Raw genomic sequence first — 19,447 nt, 5'->3', positions numbered from 1 at the left:
CCAAAACCAAATTGCCAAACTTTTAATACAGTATATTCATGCTAGTTTGACATACACAGAGGATCTAATTAAACATACATTTAGGGTAGCGCTAGCGGTTTTAAGCGCATGCTGAATTGCCCCGCGCGCTAGACACTAACGCCACCATTGAGCTGGCATTAGTTCTTGGCGCGTAGCACGGGGGCAGCGCGCTCTAAAAACACTACCGCAGCCTAGTAAAAGGAGCCCTTAGTATACATTTCTTTTTTTTAATCTTACGGGCATTAGGTGGTGGGGGGGGGGGTAAGATGAAGAGGTACGTTTTTATTGTTGGGGCAGTTGATTCCAGTTGCTTGGTATGAAATGGGAGTAGGATCGTCATCTGGCATTTTGGAGTTGGAGGGCACGACCAGAGGGTATTTGGAGATGCAATTCCTCCTGGGAGCAGAGCAGCCTGTTCCAAATGTATTGCAAAGTGGTCCTCACCTATATCTAGTGGATACTGATCATGGCAGAGCTGCTAAGCTATCCATTCCAGGAGGGAGACTTTTTGGCCTGGTTTTAACATTATATCCCTGGTTTTAAAATTCTAAACTAAACTAAACCTTAGGTTTGTATACCGCATCTTTTCCGCAATCGTAGAGCTCAGCACGGTTTACAGGACTAAGGTAGAAAGGAACTCCAAAGGAGGGTTATAGGATTAGGTGTAAAGAAGATATAGAGGGTTTTAGGGTACCAGAGAGGGGGGAGGTGTTACATTTTTGAGAAAAGCCAAGTTTTCAGATGTTTTCGGAAGAGTTGGAGGGAGCTCGAGTTTCGGAGAGGGGATGTAAGGTTGTTCCAGAGCTCAGTGATTCTAAAGGGGAGGGATGTCCCTAGTTTTCCAGCATGGGATATATCCTTTTATAGAAGGGAAGGATAGTTTTAATTTTTGGGAGGATCTGGTGGAATTAGGATTAGAGGAATTCCAAGATAAAGGAATAACGGGAGGAAGAATGCCGTGAAGGATCTTGAAAGTTAGGCAAGTTAGGCAGGTACATTTGAAGTGACCCTGGAGATTACTGGAAGCCAGTGAAGCTTGGACAGAAGTGGTGAGACATGATCAAATTTACTTTTTGCGAAAATAAGCTTAGCTGCGGCATTCTGAATCTGCTAGAGTCTGTGGAGGCTTTTCTTAGTTAGGCTTAAGTAGATAGAATTGCAATAGTCTAATCTGGAGAGGAAGATGGATTGTACAAGGACAGCAAAGTGTTTTTGATGGAAACAGGATCTCACTTTCCTCAGCATATGAAGGCTAAAGAAGCATTATCCCAACTTATATCCCACTGAAATAGGTGTCGCAGGTCCCATAATGCACTAGGGATGAGGTTGGCAGAAATTCAGGGCTGACCAAAAAGTCTCCCTCCTGGAATGGGTAATGTGGCTGCTCTGTCATGGACTAGGAAGCAGTTAGAGTAGGGAAGGAACAGTATGAGTTCTTCCAGATAAAGGCCAAATGGCCCATCCAGCCTGTGGATAGGCAGACTGGGTGGGCCATTTAGCCTTTATCTGCCATCATAACATAACGAGTCATTTCTATACCGCATAACCGGTAAGTTCAATGCAGTTTACAAAATTTAACAAATACAGACTAGAAAAAAGTTAATTAACTGGCAAAAGTTAATTAACTTTTCCGAATGCCCTCTCGTTCTTGTAGTTTTCAAAAGTTTGAAGAATCTGTCCCTCTCCACTTTCTCTATGCCCTTCGTGATCTTGTAAGTCTCTATCATATCCTCTCTAAGTCTCCTCTTCTCCAGGGAAAAGAGACCCAGTTTCTCCAATCTCTCAGCATGTGAAAGGTGTCACTCTCCTCTGAACCCTCTCGATTATCGCCATATCCTTCTTAAGGTATGGCGACCAATATATACCCATGAGAGTGACTGTATGCAGTCTGTATGCATATATATTGTACACAGACTGCACACACATACACGAGGGCAGTGCTGATTCGATACACACAGAACTATACTGTGCGCATACTGTACCCATAAGCACATTCTGGAGGTAACCCCCCACCCCCTTAACTGCTAGCCAGGCTCTGGCGGCAGTGCTGCCTGAAGGGCATGAGATAGTAGTTCATGACGTTGAGCAGCAGCTTCTGACAGATGGGGTCAGAGCGCATGAAGTCAACTGACTGGACACGCTCCACGAGCTCGGGCGCCGGCATGAGGGCGAAGCAGAGGTGCTTCATAAGGTCCAGTGCGTGCTGCATGTGTGTCTCGCACTCATGCTCCAGCCAGAACACGGACATCTGGAAGAGCTAGCTCGGACTCGACAGGCGGTGGCAGCGAGTCGAGCAGGGCGCGCAGCTCGAAGTTGAGCAGCAGCATGTCCTCCACCAGGTACTTGTTGGCCAGCTTCTTGGTCTCCTCTAGGCCATGCAGGGCGGCGATTTTACACACCTGCTTGTGGTTCTGCACCGAGATCTGGTCATTGAGGAACTGCACGCAGAGGCGGGTCACCTGCGGGATGTGCAGGAACTTGCTCACCGACAGGACCTCCTCCACAGTGTCCAGTGATAGGGTCACTTTGGCAGTGTACAGATACTCCAGTACTAGCCGCAGCCCGATGGACGAACAGCCCTGCAGCACCAGGTGGCTGTTGGCCCGCAGACTGGCCAGCAGCTTATCTTCGGGCGACCAGGAGGACGTGCTAGGCTCATTCTGTGGTCCCACCTGCTGCCTAGTGGCAGCACTTCCTAATCGGCCAGGCTGATTTTAAAAAACAAACAAAAATGAATCGATTCGAATCGATTCATCAGTGAATCGATTCGAATCGTGAATCGGGCAGCGCTAGTGATAGAAACCTTGTTCTGCTCTTTTATTGGGTTTCATTGAACTTGAGAAAGATTCTCTCCTTCTGGGAACATTAAGAAATTCATGTCCTACCATACTGTTTACGAAGCTAGATAGTTGAATTTCTAGTGGATTTTGTGCATCTTCAACTTAATGAAGGATAGCATTAAGAAATTGGAATAAAAAGTTACAAACATAGATTACAGCCTGTTTTCAAGCTGTTACCACAGTTTCAAGCTTCAAGTTTCTTTAAAATATTTGATATGATCGCAATATCCAAATCCAATGCGATTTACAAAAATTAAAAGTGGAAAAAATAAAAAAATCCAACAAACAGAACATTAAAAACAATTATGACGTAAAAATGCAATTGAGAGGGGGTGGGGCTAAAAAAAATTGGATTAAATACAATTCCAAAACAAAACAAGTAATGTGCTTGCTAAGCATAATAATTTGTTAAGCTTGTTATGCACCCTATTTATAAACTCTTACTCTTCTATTTGGGTTGCTTTTTCTTTTGTGCTTGAGGCTATCTGGAGGTTGATAGATAACAGGGTGTTAGAGCCTGAGGAGACACTGGGCACTGAGGAGGTGATAAGTGTGCTACTTTTAAGCCTGTATGTGTTTGCAGGTGTCATTACTCATATGAGCTGACATCCTGTGTGTTTTTGAAGCCTTCTGGTGGCAGTTGTGAAAATTCTGGTCACTGGAAACTTTGCTGATAAAACTCCTTTCCCAAATCCTGGCAGGCTGTTAAAATTGCATAAAATTAAGTGACAGTTTTGAGAAAAGGGGGTACTTTGATATCTGAGTGCAGGCATGAATACTACATTCTTTACTCCGTGAGTATGCTGGTACATTTGCAAAACAAAAGTACCGTGCATGCATACTAGAGAATGACACAGGGACAAATTTTTCCCCATCCCCTGTGGGACAGGATCCTGGCTAGGCCTAGTTGCTTCGCTGAATCCCAGTCCCAAAGTTTAAATAAAGGTGGTGGAACACAGCACTCAGTGCCTCCCAAGAATTGCACACTGAGATTTCCTGATTGAGCAAAACAAAACACTTTAATGGAAAACAAAACTCCAAACACAATTTCAGAAATGGCACGAGCAAAAAGGACAAGCTTCCTTGAATTCAATTCATTCCTCTTAGGAAGCAAATAAGTCCCACTTTAGCACAAGCCGTGTTTTTAGAGTTAGTCCAGTCCATCAACAAAAATCCTTAACTTTTCCCTCTGGCCTCACTCAGGGCTCAACAAAACAGTACATGCACCAAACACTTGTTCTCTGAAAACGCTCTCTCTGGCTGTTGGGTAGAGCCGAATCCCCAACAGGTTGGGAGGAGATAGGCCCGTACACCACAGGTGTTGCCTCCCTCCTAAAAGACAGGCTCAGGTTTTCCTTCATCAACCCCCAAGCACAAGTAGCAGCAGTGCACAAGCTGCTCCACAATAAACCCCCACAAACTCAAAACTCCCATGAGGGAAAAGAAAAACTGCTTGGCTTAATAGCCTACTCACAGTCCATTAAGTGTTCTTCCCAGTTAGGCAAGACATAGTCCTTCTGGCACTCCATGTCATAGTCCTCAGGCTGGGCTTCTGTGACTGGTTTGATCTGGCTGGCTTCCAGTTCCTCCATCTCCCAGTCCTCAGGGAAACTTCCTTGTGCTGGCCAAGGTTCAGCTGGAAGGACTGGCTTCCTTCCCAGCTTCTGTTCCGCTCCTTGTCCCAGCTGTCTATCCTCTCTATCTGAGGAGGAAAGCTCAGTAAATGGGAGCCTCAGCAACCAGCCATGCCCCCTCCTAGCAGGATTAGCCAAACTCTTAAAGGGCCCTGCCTTCTCAATATCAGCCTGAGCTCTGGACACTATTAAAGGGACGGGCTCCTTCCTAAAGTTGTGCACATGATTTTCACACTGTTCAGGATGTTTCCTATACCTGGTAACAGGGTTTTTAATGGGGCTTACAGGGACTTTCTCCCTCTTACTAGTAGGACTAGCCAGATTCCTGTCACACCCCGCAGTAACTCAATTTCCCCCGTCCCGGCAGGTTTTGTCACTGTCCTTGCCCCATTCCTGTAAGCTCAGCCTTAACCTCACAAATCTCAAACACTTATGATTTTAAAGTGTTTGAGGCTTGTGCAGATGAGGACAGAGCTTGCAGAAATGGGACTGATTTATAAAGTCTAAAGAAACCAAAAAGTGTTTTAAATATAATGGGCAATAAAAATACTTTATAATCAAGTCCAAGTTTGCTATAATGGGGCCGGTGAAGATTTGATATGTGAATCCCTAGTGACAATGAGATATTGAGTCGCTAAGGGTGGCGTCGCTGAGGCTCCAGTAGAAATAGAGAAATCTGTGGTGGAGGTAGACTGATTTATTTGTATGTGGTTACTACTGTGAAAAATATATATTTTATGATTGGCCAGTTTGATTGTATATTGATAACGTATGAGTCATTTTTGTTTTGGAATTTATGAATGTAATTTTGTAAACCGCTTTGAACTGACTAGTATAAGCGGTTTAGAAATGATTTAATAAAGGTAAAGAAGAAAGGATATGACGACCAGAATAACAAGACTTACAAGCTATGCTGGGAATTTTTGAAAGGAGTTTGGAAAAGCAGCAGACAAGCTGAAGTCATCTGATTTGCGTAAAAGAGAGGCCCTGATTTAAACAGTTGCAATAGTCGAGGTGTGAGAGCGGAGAGGGTCAAACGAGGTCGAGCACCAGTGTTCAATGGCCGTTGAGAATAATGCCAAGGGATTTTGATAAAGAGTCCTTGAGCGGAATCCGGGGTCCCTGAATGGTGGGAGTGAGCTGTCTTTGTGGAAGTGAAAAGGAGACGTTCGGTTTTTGAGAGATTACATTTTAAATCGTTGTCAACAAGCCCGTTTGCAGTGATAATGAAAGTTTGGAGGAGAGGGAAGAAAGTTATTCTCCCCTGAATATATCCATAGAGATTAAAATCTGAATATTATAACCTTTGCAGATAGTTTCTTAAATTACTATTTGTTTGCTGGACAGCGTAATTGATGATTTAAAGAATGTGCCACATCTCTTTGCCTGCCAAGATGTTAAACTTTGTTACTTTACCTTTTTTTTAAGCTTTGGTACTCTCAGCCATTTAATGTGGACTTGATCATTGATAAACTATTGCCTTTGACTTTATTTGACTATGTTTTACTGGATATACTTGTGTTTTTGTTAGGTAAATGTAACAAATAAATAAAAAAAAATCAGAATATCATTAGCATAAATGAAATAGGAAAACCCTAATCGTTGTTTTAAGAAGTGCTACATATGCCTGTATGAAACATCACCCTTTTGGCTTTGTTTACTCATTGTACATGGGTGCTTGTTGCTCCCCTGGTTGCATCTTTGTTTCTGCTTGGATCATATTTACAGTATTATGTACAACTCTTTGTAACTACTGTATAAAAATTTCAATGAAAACTGATCACCACCTTGTCACCAAGAGATATCTTTCCTGGTCTGTGCACAATAGCCTCTCTCCTATCTCATATACCTTGGATTTCTGTACCTCGGATGCATCACTCTGTACTTTTTCAAAATGAATCTTAACTGTTGGCATTCATCTAGTCTTCTAAATTTGCTAAGATCACTTCCCATGTTGTCAGCTCTCTCTAGGAGTTTCACTCTGTTGCGGATCTTCATGTGATCTGTAGAAAGGCAAGCGTTCCCTTCAAACACTTTGTGCATTATCGCTCATGAAGATATTGGACAGAATGAGCTCCAGGACAGATTCTAGAGACACTCTACTGCTCGCTGTTCTTTTTCCTAAAATTATTGTATCGCAAACTGTGTGACGCGGTGAGATTTTTGTTGTGCCGTGAGATGCGAGGAGGAGTGACACCAGCGGACTTGCCTACAGGATGTGCCTCTCACAGCAAGAGGCATGTCTTGTAAATAGTCAGCTGGCGCCTTTCACCCACCCCCCTCCCCTTGCGTAGTAATAGCAAGCTCAGGGCCCCATCTGGAGGGCCACTGCACATGCACGGATGTTGACATGATAATATCACACATGAACGTGACATCATCGCGTCAATATCCACGCCCTCCAGATGCAGCCCCTGAGTTTAGTGTGCCACAGCTTCAAAAGGTTTAAAAAAAATAAGAATTACCACTGCTGGGTCAGACCAGTGGTCCATCATGCCCAGCAGTCCGCTCACGCGGCAGCCCTCAGGTCAAAGACCACTGCTCTAAATGAGTCCAGCCTCACCTGTGTACGTTCCAGTTTAGCAGGAACTTGTCCAACTTTGCCTTGAATCCCTGGAGGGTGTTTTCCCCTATAACAGACTCCAGAAGAGCGTTCCAGTTTTCTACCACTCTCTGGGTGAAGAAGAACTTCTTTACGTTTGTATGGAATCTATCCCCTTTCAACTTTAGAGAGTGCCCTCTTGTTCTCCCTACCTTGGAGAGGTTGAACAGTCTGTCTTTATCTACTAAGTCTATTCCCTTCAGTATTTTGAATGCTTCGATCAAGTCCCCTCTCAGTCTCTTCTTTTCAAGTGAGAAGAGGCCCAGTTTCTCCAATCTCTCACTGTACGGCAACTCCTCCAGCCCCTTAACCATTTTAGTCGTTCTTCTCTGGACCCTTTCGAGCAGTACCGTGTCCTTCTTCATGTACAGCGACCAGTGCGAGACACTGTGTTCTAAATGGATTCTGTTTACCTCTGCCCTCTGCTTTCTGTCAGTCAACCAATTTCTAATCTGGTTTACACCTTGGGGACCCCTTCCTTTCCCAGGCCAGAAGTGAAATGCTTTTTATTATTATTTTTTATACTGATGATATTGTTTTAATTTTTCCTGTACTTTCTGGTGTGTCTTCAGTTAACATCTTGATGAATTTTGTAGTTATGGGTATTTTTAATTAGATATCTCAATGCTCCTTAAAGTTAAATCCAGAAAAGATAAATTATTTGGTTAAAACCACCCCATTTAGTATGACAAGGAGAAAAAGGAAATCAGATGTGAAATTTAAAGAAGAAATTAGATTACTGGGGGTTTGATTAGATGTTGGCCTAACAATGGGAACTCAGGTTAATAAATTGATTAGGAAAGTCTGGGTTTAAGTTAAAATTGCTGTATAGAATGAAACATTTCTTAGAGAGAAATTATTTACAGGTTGATTGTAGCAGGTTTCCGGGTCTCGTCGCATCTGTGTAGAAAGAGCCGATGTTTCAACCATCTTGCTGTAGCGTTCTTCAGGGTATGCTGTGAAGTCTGCAGTGTGTCTTTATATATAGTGGGTTCATGGACCTGATTGAGAACAGAGGTTTCAATTTTGGCGGGAAAGTTTGGTGGGCTGACCTGATTGAGAACAGGGCAGTCTGTGGGTCAAGAAATTTCAGTTTTGGCGGGAAAGTTTGAATTTGAATTTTGGCGGTAAATTGTCCAGTCTCTTGCACCTTTATTTTCATGGATTACTGTAATATTTGCTTGTTACGTATTCCTGCTATGTTACAGCTAAATTAGTTTTAGGGGGAAATAGATATGATCATGCTACGCTGTTATGAGAACTAGACTGGCTGCCACAGAATAGATTTTAAAGGTTTGATTTTTATTTTAAGATTTTATATGGGTTATGTCCTAGTTACAGATTTGATAATTGTATGCAAATCAACAAGAGATTTATGTTCCTCAGGAGAATTGCAGTTAGCTATACTATCTGTTAAAGATGGTAGGTTATTCTCCTCTAGAGAGAAAATGCAGAGCTATGGAATGTTTTACCCAATAAAATTAGAAATCTATCCAGCACTGAGTTATTTAGAAAAAGCAATAAGGAAATGATTATTTCAGAAATATTTTGATTAAAATTGATGTCAGGGACATTGTAAATGCATACTACCGGTTGATATTACAAATCCCACAGCGGCATTAAATAGTCATTAGAATTTATAAATAATAAGTTATTTGTTTATCATTTGCTTATTTTTTACTTGTTTTTTTTTCTAGAGTCTTCAGATCGTGCCAACCACCAGCCAAATTATTCGTAGGCTTATTTCATTTTATGGCTCCGCAATATCCCGATACTCAGGGCTCCTTTTATCAAGGTGCGCTACGGGGATTAGTGCATCGGACATTTCATCACGCGCTAACCCCCGCAGCAAGCCAAAATACTAACGCCTCGTCAATGGAGGCGTTAGTGGCTAGCGCGGCAGACGGTTTAACGCGTGGTATTCTGCGCATTAAACCCCTACTGCACCTTGATAAAAGAAGCCCTCAGTCTTTGTATAGAAGACTGAGGGCTCCTTTTATCAAGGCGCGCTACGGGGGTTAGCGTGTCGGACATTTCATCACGCGCTAACCCCCGCGGCAGCCTAAAATCCTAATGCCTCGTCAATGGAGGCATTAGGTACTAGCGTGGCAGGCGGTTTAACGCGTGGTATTCAGCGCGTTAAACCGCTACCGCGCCTTTGTAAAAGGACCCCTGAGTATCGGGATATTGCAGAGCAAAGTAAAAGGGGGGACTTGTTTTTGAAAAAGCCTCTGGGAGAAACTTGTTGAACCCATAGGTCCCACCCGAGGTTCAAACATACAACTAATAGAGATATAACCAAATCTAAAGCTGAGTACAAAAATCTTTTTAATTGTTATAGAAAAATGTTTTTGAAAAATGATAAATGAATTCTTCAATTATATGCACATATGAATTGTATGAAGCACAAAGCACTTTAGAAAAAAAATATTAATTAAGGTCTGATGATGAATCAAAGCCATAAAATGAAATAAGCCTACGAATAATTTGGCTGGTGGTTGGCACGATCTGAAGACTGTAGAGAAAAACAAGTAAAAAATAAGCAAATGATAAACAAACAACTTATTAATTATAAATTCTGACTAATGCCGCTGTGGGATTTGTAATATATATTATATTGACAGCGTCAAGAACAACATTGGGCTATTTTAATATATCATTACTACCGGTTGATGGCATACTTTGTTACAAGAAAATATTAGATGTTATATAATGGTCCATCAAGCCCAGTTTACTGTTCTCACAGTGGCCAATCCAGGTCCCTAGTACCTGGCCAAAACCCAAAGAGTAGCAACATTCCATTCAGAATCCTAAAGAATAGCAAGATTCCGGAACACCAGATAGTAGCAACATTCTGTGCCACTGATCCAGGACAAGCAGTGGCTTCCCCCATGTCTTTCTCAATAGCAGACTATGGACTTTTCCTCCAGAAAATTGTCCAAATGTTTCTTGAAACCAGCTAAGCTATCCCCTCTTACCACAACTTCTGGCAATGTGTTCCAGAGCTTAACTATTCTTCGAGTGAAAAAATTTTCCTCCGATTGGTTTAAAAGTATTTTCCTGTAACTTCATCGAGTGTCCCCTAGCCTTTATAATTTTTGACGGAACTTTGTGGTTAAGCGGGCTATAAATGTGGAATTAAATTTAATTAGCTTATTCATGATTAGCCTCCTATGAGGAGCTGTCTGAAATCCAGATAAACCATATCCAGTGTGTGTTCTTGATCCAGTTCTCTAATGACTCGGTCAAAGAAATTAATCAGATAAAACTACGCCTCGAATCTTGCAATCCGCTGGATTGTAAATGTTTTACTATATTTTCCTTCAGTGGTGGTGTTTTTATTTTTCTCACTACTAAACTGAGTTTTATCTGCCTTTAGGCTCCCTTTTATCAAGCCGCGTTAGGGTTTTTTAAAAAAAAAAATCACCAGCTGCTGCAGTAAAAGCTCTGACGCTGAGTTTTTATGAGTGTTGGAACCTTTACCGCAACAGCTGATGATAAAATACCCTAATGCGGCTTGATAAAAGGGTACCTTAAGGGTCCTTTGATTAAGGCACGCTAAGTAATATAGCTCACGCTAAAGATTAGTACTTTCTAAATGCTGTGGCGCCTATAGACTATAATGGATGATTTAGCATTTGGCACTCGCTAATTTTTAGCGCGTGATAAATTGGTTAGAGCGCCTTAATAAAAGGACCTCTTAGTTTTCATATTTATTCCATATGTTTCCATATTTATGAAGAGGGCCACATCTACCCTTTTCCAATCCAGTTTCTAGGGATTTATTAAACATATCTTTCAACAGATCTATCATAACTTTCGGCTCCTTTTACTAAGGTGCGCTAGTGTTTTTAGCGCGCACTGAAGATTATCGCGTGCAAACTCTGCGCTAAACAAAAAATATGGAAGCGTTAGCGTCTAGCGCATGCGGCATTGTAGCGCACGCTAAGCGCACGCTAAAACCACTAGCGCACCTTAGTAAAAAGAGTCCTTTGTTTTGAAGTCAAAATTGGAAGGGCCTCTAGAAACCTAAAATTCTCGTAGTGGAGCTGTAACCTAGCAGTTGGAGCAGTGAGCTGTGGTTTTAAATCTCACCATCTCACCATCCCCTGTGACTCGTTGCTTAGGTGCTTATTTAGATTATATTTTTATTTTATGTTTTTGAGGATTTTTTTTTTTTTTACTGCCGTTTTGAAGAAATTCTGGGACTTCCAACATGAATTCTAAAAATGCTGTAAAAGGCCTTGAGCATTAGCTGGAAAGGCAGGATAAAATTATTTTAAAAAAGGATTGAAATGTGTGTACTTTTTAAAATAAAGATTTTTTTTTTTTTTACAGGTTATGCAAAAATTGTATTCTTTATATTGTACAAATGCCCTGGTACTCCTTTGAAACACTTTTTTTTTCCCCCCATGTCTCTGCCTTCCAAATCCTCCAGAAAGACATGCCTTGCTCTGCAGATGGAGACAGGAAAAATGATACATTGTCACAACTTGTTTGTTTTTTTCCTGTTGTTTCTTGCCTTGTGCTTGGTCCGGGAAGTTTTTGTTTCAATCTTTCTTACAGTTATTCCCTGATTTAAGCTCTCAGGAAGAAGCAGGCTATTCTTAAATTAAATTAGATTTGATTTTTACCTTGAACATAGAAAATCATAGGTTCAACCAGTTTTGCTACTTGGTATGCAGGAAATGTTCCTAGAGGGCATATTTATAGAGTGCAGCTGGTACTTGTTGATCTGGCAGTCTTACATCTGTAATATTTTTTTTTTAATAGTTGCTGATGGTTCGGGCACATGTTTTTATTTTTTTGTTACATTTTGTAGGCATCATTAATACCTTTGTTCTTATGACATACTGCGTTGAATTCAAAATAAATCCCAATTGACCTCTGTGTTTAAATTTAAGCTTGTGCATGGCTTGCACTTCATACTAGAGAATGACACGGTGACAAAATTCATCACCGTTCCCGTCCCCTGCGGATAACTGCGGGAAACCATCTTCATGTCATTCTTTAAGGAGAGAGTGAAGAATCAGAGTATGAATGGCCACAACCACTGACCCACAAGCTTTGCTTTGAAGAATGCTTGGTGTAGAAGGACTGAGGCTGAAATAGACACTAGAAAATGACATGGGATTATTTCCCGCGGTTATCCGCGGGGACGGGAACGGTGATGAATTTTGTCACCGTGTCATTCTCTACTTCATACCTTAGAAAAGCTCAAGTGTTTCCAGCTGTGCTCAGTGAGAGAACTGTTATTTTATTTTTAATTGTTTATTTTAAATCAAATGTAATTTAACCTTTCATTCCTTACGTATCTTTAATGTAACTATGGATAAAACTGTATGTTTATGGTTTTAAACTGTTTTATATGTCCCTCCCAAATTATTATTGTTATACACATTGAAAATACTTGATATTGCATTTAAATCAAAATCTCAATCTCAATAAACTTGAAACTCTTTGCTTTACCAGGGTACTAAAAAGAAATCGGGTTTTGTGCTAGTCCGGAAAGGTCCTCCAACATCATCCCCATGGTTGTTTCCAATGTGTCCAGCCATCTGATTGCAGGCCACCCTCTTCGCCTGGTTCCTTCGATCTTCCCAAAAATGATGTAGTTGTCCAGTGACCTCTCTCTTCTGATGGTGTGACCAAAATAAGACGGTCGTAACTTCATCATTTGGGCTTCGAGTGACTATAGCCGGTTTGATCTCTTGGGAATCGATTTGTTAGTTCTTCAGGTGGGGGGGGAGGGGGTCCACGGCATGCCTAAAATCCTTCTCCAGCACCAAAGCTCAAAGCTTTCAGTTAGTTCTGTAAATTTCTGGAGTCGCTAGGGCTGGTGTGCAGTGTGCTAATATTTGTAAGGAGCTTTGGTTGTAGTGCTGAAAGACGGTACATCAAATCCATGACCCTTTACCCTTTAAATTGACTCGAGACATACGGACAGCCATGGTATTATTTATTTAATTCATTTCCTATTCCATCCTCCCCAAAGAGATCAGGACAGGTTACAGGTGAACATACATAATATACAGTTAATGTGTTACAGTTTGCCATAGTGACAGTGCAAGATTTTATCCGAATGTGACATACCGAAGATCTAGTACCAATATACATTTCTTTGTAATCCGTTGGTCGTGGGCAGAATTAGTAGGAGATATCTTCTTGAAATCTATTGTAGTTTTATTTCATTCTTGTGGTACCTTGGAATCCGAATGCCCCAGAACTCGAACGACTTGGAATCCAAACTTTTTTTTTTTGTAGTAAATTTTGCCCCAGAATCTGAACTCTGCTTTGGAATCTGATCGTCCTGCACATTGTATGCATCACAGAATCATGGATCGAAAAAGATGATTCATTCACACAAAACTATGGCCTCTTCTCACCCAGAATCATCCGGAAAGGAGGAGGCCTGGCTCTGCTTTACAAATCATTCTTCGATGTTCAGCTCCTTGAAAAGGGCAGCCATACCTCATTAGAATTCATGTTAGCTTCAGTTAATGACAAACTTCATCCCTACCCACTAGGTATCTTGTTACTTTACCGCCCTCCTATCCCCTGGAATAAATCCTCAGAACTCGTTCTCGAGACTATAACAAGAGCCTTCCTAAAATTCCAGAGACTACTGATCATTGGAGATATTAACCTCCACCTAGACGATAACACCAGCAAGGACACAACAGAGTGAAGCTATTGATGAAATATACGTGTCCTTGTTGAATTTTGGGGATTTCTGGGATTTGGGGGTTATATAATCTGCCCTGAATGATTTTATTAATCTAGCAGAGGTATTCCTAGGTACATCCTTGTGACCCCATAGCCAACAAGTCTGGGTCTCCAGTGTATCTAAATTTATAACATATATTTTTTTCTGGCTTTTCAGAAAATCCAACAGTGGGAGGGGGGAGAATTTCAGACTGGTATATTTAGTACTAGATACGAGTACACTTCTCCCTCTGTATTCGTGGTGGATGCGGACGGAATATAACCGCAAATATGGAAAAACCGCGAATAACTTTTTAACTGTTATTCGCGGTTTTTTGTAACAGCCAGCGTTTTTATTATTGAAACTGCGAATAACTTTTTCCCCATCTCTCCCTCTCCAGTCCACCAACTCCCCAATGCAAAGTTTGGCTGCGGGTGCCCCGGTCCCTGCTAATAAATGAAGAAGCAAGGTTCAGCGGCTCCCTGGGATCCTTCGTCTCCTCCGAGCATGGCTCCACCTGAGCTTCAGACACTCAACGCAGGGAGCCGGGCCCTGAGCCCGCCCTTTCCTGCAAGAGGCAGCGCGAGGGACAGGGGAGCCCGTGTCACCGTTGGAGGATTGGAGAACCGAGCCGAGCCTGAAGCATCCCAGGCAGCCTCTCATGAAAAAGAATTTTGTTCATTGTTGCTTTCAGCTGATTCCTATAAACATTTCAGGAAAAAGTTGAAAACTTATCTTTTCTCTAAATACTTGACTACTTAATCCATCCTATTCCACGGATCATATTTAAAATTAATAATCTTTTGTAAACCGCGTAGAACTTTTTGGTAACACGGTTAATAAGCACAATGTAATGTGGCCTGTGCTTCCCTCCCGCTGCTCTTGGCACTGGCGCTCTCCTCTCGCGAGACCTGAGCCCGCTGTCACTTAACCCGAGTGGCCCATGCTTCCCTCCCACTGCTCTTGGCACCGGCGCTCCTCTCGTGAGACCTGAACCCGCTGTCACTTAACCCGAGTGGCCCATGCTTCCCTCCCGCTGCTCTTCTCGACGCTGATAGCAGTCAAGCAGCAATTTTCAGGCTGAGAATCTGGGAAGCAGCGATTTTCTGAGTGAATGTTGGTAAGCGCTTAACTTTTTTATCAGTACAGTAAAGAAAAGGAACTTTACTCATGATGTAATTTGGGGGGGGAGAAGTCAGCATACGAAAAATCGCGAATAAGCGAAACCGCAATGGCAGAAACCGCGAATACGGAGGGAGAAGTGTAGCTGCAATTGACCTCAGGAAGCCCAAAATCAGAACCGCTTTATGGCACTTCAGCTCATCACCATCTCCTGTGCTCCAACACAGGGCCACACCATTGGCCTAAGGAGGACAGAAAAACACTGTCATAAATAACATAAATAACTGGCTCCTCCTTCGCCTAAAAGCCCTTCTATTGGACATTTGGGGCTTAGGCATTTTTTGGGTTCATTATGGTCAAAAAGTGTAGACATCGTGGGGGTGTACTTTTAGACGTGGTGGTGATCTGGGCGTTTAGTAGAGGCAGGCCATAATCAAAACAAGGCGCCGGACGCCTCCCCCACCAGTTTCACGCGACGGACGCCTCCCCCACCAGGTCAGCTGATACCCTTCATAACCGGGCCTACTGCGGCACACGCCGCAGAGGCGCGCATCTTCGGCACACGCCGAAGGAGCGCACAAAAGGAGCAGGCCCTGCTCCTTTGTGCGCTCCTTCGTGCGCAAACGGAGGGCGCTGCAATACCTAGACTTTCATCACATCTTAATCCATACAAACGGGTCTCCATTAGCTATAAACACTGGCCCACAGTTTTCTTTATTCGCGGCTTTTTTCTCATAGGAACCCAAAACTTTGGCTTGAACTATTCTTCAAAAGTCAATATGTCTATCAATAACATTCCAACCTTTTGGGGCCATCGCCCCCTAAATCATAGAACTATTGCTTCACATCATCCCTTCCTCTTAGAAATCCCAACTCCTACTTCCTTTTATAATACTAAACCAATAACCACTGCCTCAATACCTTTGACAAATGTTGTCTTCAAAAATAATAGCTTGAAATTAGGACTTGTTAATGCAAGATCAATCAAAAACAAATATCACCTCTTAAAAGATGATATTGTACATCATGATCTACACATTTTCTTTATCACAGAAACCTGGCTCTCTGAAAGTGACAAAGCATACCTTTCTTACTGCTGTCCACCTAACTACGATTACCTTTTTAATCACTGCCATAACCGCAAAGGCGGAAACTAGCGGTCATATTTCAAAATAACCTTGTAAATCTTTCTGATTACTCTTCAAAAAACGCTGCTATCGAATATCTCCACCTTAAACTTAACTTAAACACCAAACTCAATTTTTTATTACTCTATGTCCCCCCCCTCTCTCCCTCCCCCCCTCCCCCCCCCGGTTAGGACAAAACAAATTCTCTTTCCTTCAGGATATTCTATTTGATTTTTGCTCTTCTACAACTCTTCCCTTTATCTTAGGTGACTTCAACATTCATTTTGATGATCTTTCTAATGCATTTACCAAGAACCTATTAAATATCCTAAAACCTCTTAACGTACACCCTAAAATAGCTGAACCAATCCACATAGCAAATCACACTATAGATATGATTTTCTCTCCGTTATCTCATTATCTCACTCTCTCTAATATTTTAGTCACACCTGTCCCTTGGTCTGATCACCATTTTATATCCTTCTCTCTTGATCTGTACAAACTAAAATTACCACAGCCAGCCTCCAAAACTAAACTTATCTAATTCCGAGACTATTCCACACTAGATTCTACAGATATCATTCCCTTTCTTGACCCATCTATTTTAACATCTTCATCCAATTCCATTGACGACCAACTATCTTTATGGGATTCTTCCTTGTTATCTCTTCTAGACACCAAAGCTCCAATAATAAATAAAACTTCATCTTCTCGTAAATCTTCAAATCCTTGGTACATGCCAGAACTTCACCTGATGAAACAACAGTTACGTTCTTTAGAACGAAAATGGCGACATACTAAAACACAAACCAACCTTCAAATTTATATAGACAATGTCTCAACTTACAAAACCAAAATCAATCAGGCAAAAAAACATACTATTCTAAAAAAATTGACAAAGCTAAAAATTCCTCTACTTTATATAACATTTTAAAATCCATAGATCCAAAAAACAAAACAAACAATACTACCCAGAAGTCTACTTTAAAAGCACAGGAAATAGCAGACGCATTTAATCAAAAGATCAACAACATTCGAAGTTCTTTTCTTTCTATCACAACCAGCAATCCAATGAATACTAATCAAACTGAATTTATTCCTACAGCAAGGTGCTCCAATTTTAAAATCCCTTCCATTAAAGATATAGAATCCCTCTTTCAACAAATCAATTTAAAAGATTCCGGTTCTGAAATTATTCCACCATTTTACTTAAAAAAACATTTTTCCTGCTTTGGACCTTTCATTTACTCTCTTATTCTAAAGAGTTTACTCACTGCCATCGTCCCATCCCTATGGAAAACTGCAATTATTACCCCTATACTCAAAGATCATAAAATTAGTACCAATGAATTATCAAATTATCGCCCAATAGCTAATTTACCATTTCTGGCAAAATTAACAGAAAAATTTATATTTAATCAAATTTCCGATTTCATTGAAAACACTAACGCTTTACATCCTAACCAAACAGGCTTTAGAAAATTTCATAATATGGAATATTCTATGATAGGACTAACAACTAATATTCAATACTTTTTAGACCACCATAAATCCGTTGTCCTATTTTCATTAGACATCTCTGCAGCCTTTGACACAATAGACCACGATCTACTTTTAAATAGGTTAGAATCGATAGGTATAAACGACAAAGTACTTTCTTGGTTTACTTCGTATTTCGCTAATCGTACCTCACTAGTCAGGTTTAATAATGAACTTTCTGAAACTTATTCTTCTTCTTTTGGAATTCCTCAAGGATCTATTTTGTCCCCTCTCCTGTTCAATATCTTTCTCTCTCCACTACTAAGTATCTGCCAGTCTATTGGTTTCACTTCCTTCTCTTACGCTGACGATATTCAACTCATTCACCCATTGGATCCAGAAAACGATAATGACATTTCATCTATTAATAAAAAACTAGAAACAATTCAAAATTGGCTTACCTCAAATAAATTGGCATTAAATATAAATAAGACCAAATCAATGCTCTTCACTTGGAAAAAAGATATAGCCCTGAAGACCTCATTTGCTCTTAACAATATTCCTCTAAACTTAGTCTCTACTGTTAAAATCCTTGGGGTCACAATTGACGATAAATTACTTTATCACAAACATATTTCTCTCACTGTTAAAAATTGCTTTTTTAAGTTGCGCTTGATCCGATCAATCGCTAAATTTCTGAGTCCCAAATCTATCAAAATACTGATCCACTCTTTGATTATAGCAAAACTAGATTATTGCAATGCTCTCCTACTTAATATTTCCCAAAAAAGAAAAAAGAAGACTTCAGATCATACAAAACACTTCGATCAAACTAATATACAATACTAGGAAATATGACCATGTCTCGCCGTTGCTGATTAATGCCCATTGGCTTCCAATCGGCCATTGCATGTTTTTTAAAATAATGTTGCTTATATTTAAAACTTTAGCATTCAATGAACCCCAATTTATATCAAGATTGTTAATACCACATAATACTCTACGCCCACTTCGGTCATCAAGCCAAAATTTCCTTTCAGTTCCATCTTTGAAAATAATAGGCACGAGACGATCGGACATGTTTTCTGTGATGGGCCCGCAATGGTGGAACTCTTTGCCACAATACATTAGAAATGAGAAAGATCTTACATTGTTCAAAAAATCTTATCTTTTTAATGATGCTTTTAATACTTAAATCTTCAATAAAAATCTCAAAAATTGCCAAAGTTTTAACTACCCCCCTTTCCCTTTTGTTTTTTCCTTCTTATTCTTTCTACTAAGACAAAAATTGTAACTATTCCTCTTTCCCTCCCTACTCATGTATGTATTATATGAAAGAATTTTGTTAATATGTTAGTCCTTTTGTAATATACCCTATTTTCAATTTTGTTCATCGCTTAGTAATTCTAATAAGCAATTCATCAAATACTAATAAACTTGAAACTTGACTTGACGTTTGTTTTGGTTATGGACACTTTCCCTGCTTCTGCTTTGAACGTTTAAGGACTTAGGCCAAAAGGGGACTTAGACGCTTTTTTTGATTATGCCCCTCCACGTGCACAACTTGGTGCCTTCTGTAAAGTGGTACGTTCCAGTTCTAGTTCACAAATCTGAAAAGGAGGAGTGACCAGGAGAGGAGCATGGCGACTCATGGGTTTTCCTAAAATTTAATGTTCACTGTTATAGAATACACCTGGGGCCGCTTTTACAAAGGTGCGCTAGCATTTTTAGGGCACGCACCAGATTAGCACGCACTATAGCGTATGTTAGTCGAAAAATTACCGCCTGCTTAAAAAGAGGCGGTAGCGGCTAGTGCGTGGGGCATTTTAGCACGCGCTAAAACCCTTAGCACACCTTTGTAAAAGGAGCCCTTGATCTGTGCACAACTTAGGCACTGGTACTTAGACCCTGGTTTT

General features: G+C 40.9%; 2 protein-coding genes across 3 annotated transcripts in view; one reads left to right on the top strand and one right to left on the bottom strand.

Moving 5' to 3' along the window:
- The window catches only part of SLC41A2 (solute carrier family 41 member 2), a 140,782-nt gene that overhangs the window by 8,066 nt on the left and 113,269 nt on the right, over positions 1–19,447 (top strand). The gene's annotated exons all lie outside the window — the stretch shown is intronic.
- LOC117363679 lies at positions 2,039–6,538 on the bottom strand. The gene is given in 5 exon segments (XM_033951796.1): positions 2,039–2,279; positions 2,281–2,729; positions 2,907–2,962; positions 4,336–4,751; positions 6,360–6,538. Coding segments are annotated over 5 exon segments (1,341 nt in total).

This window comes from Geotrypetes seraphini, chromosome 7, assembly GCF_902459505.1.
Source record: "Geotrypetes seraphini chromosome 7, aGeoSer1.1, whole genome shotgun sequence".
Taxonomy (NCBI): Eukaryota; Metazoa; Chordata; class Amphibia; order Gymnophiona; family Dermophiidae; genus Geotrypetes; species Geotrypetes seraphini.
The sequence above is the reverse complement of the archived record's forward strand: the minus strand, read 5'-3'. Positions and strand labels throughout refer to the sequence as shown.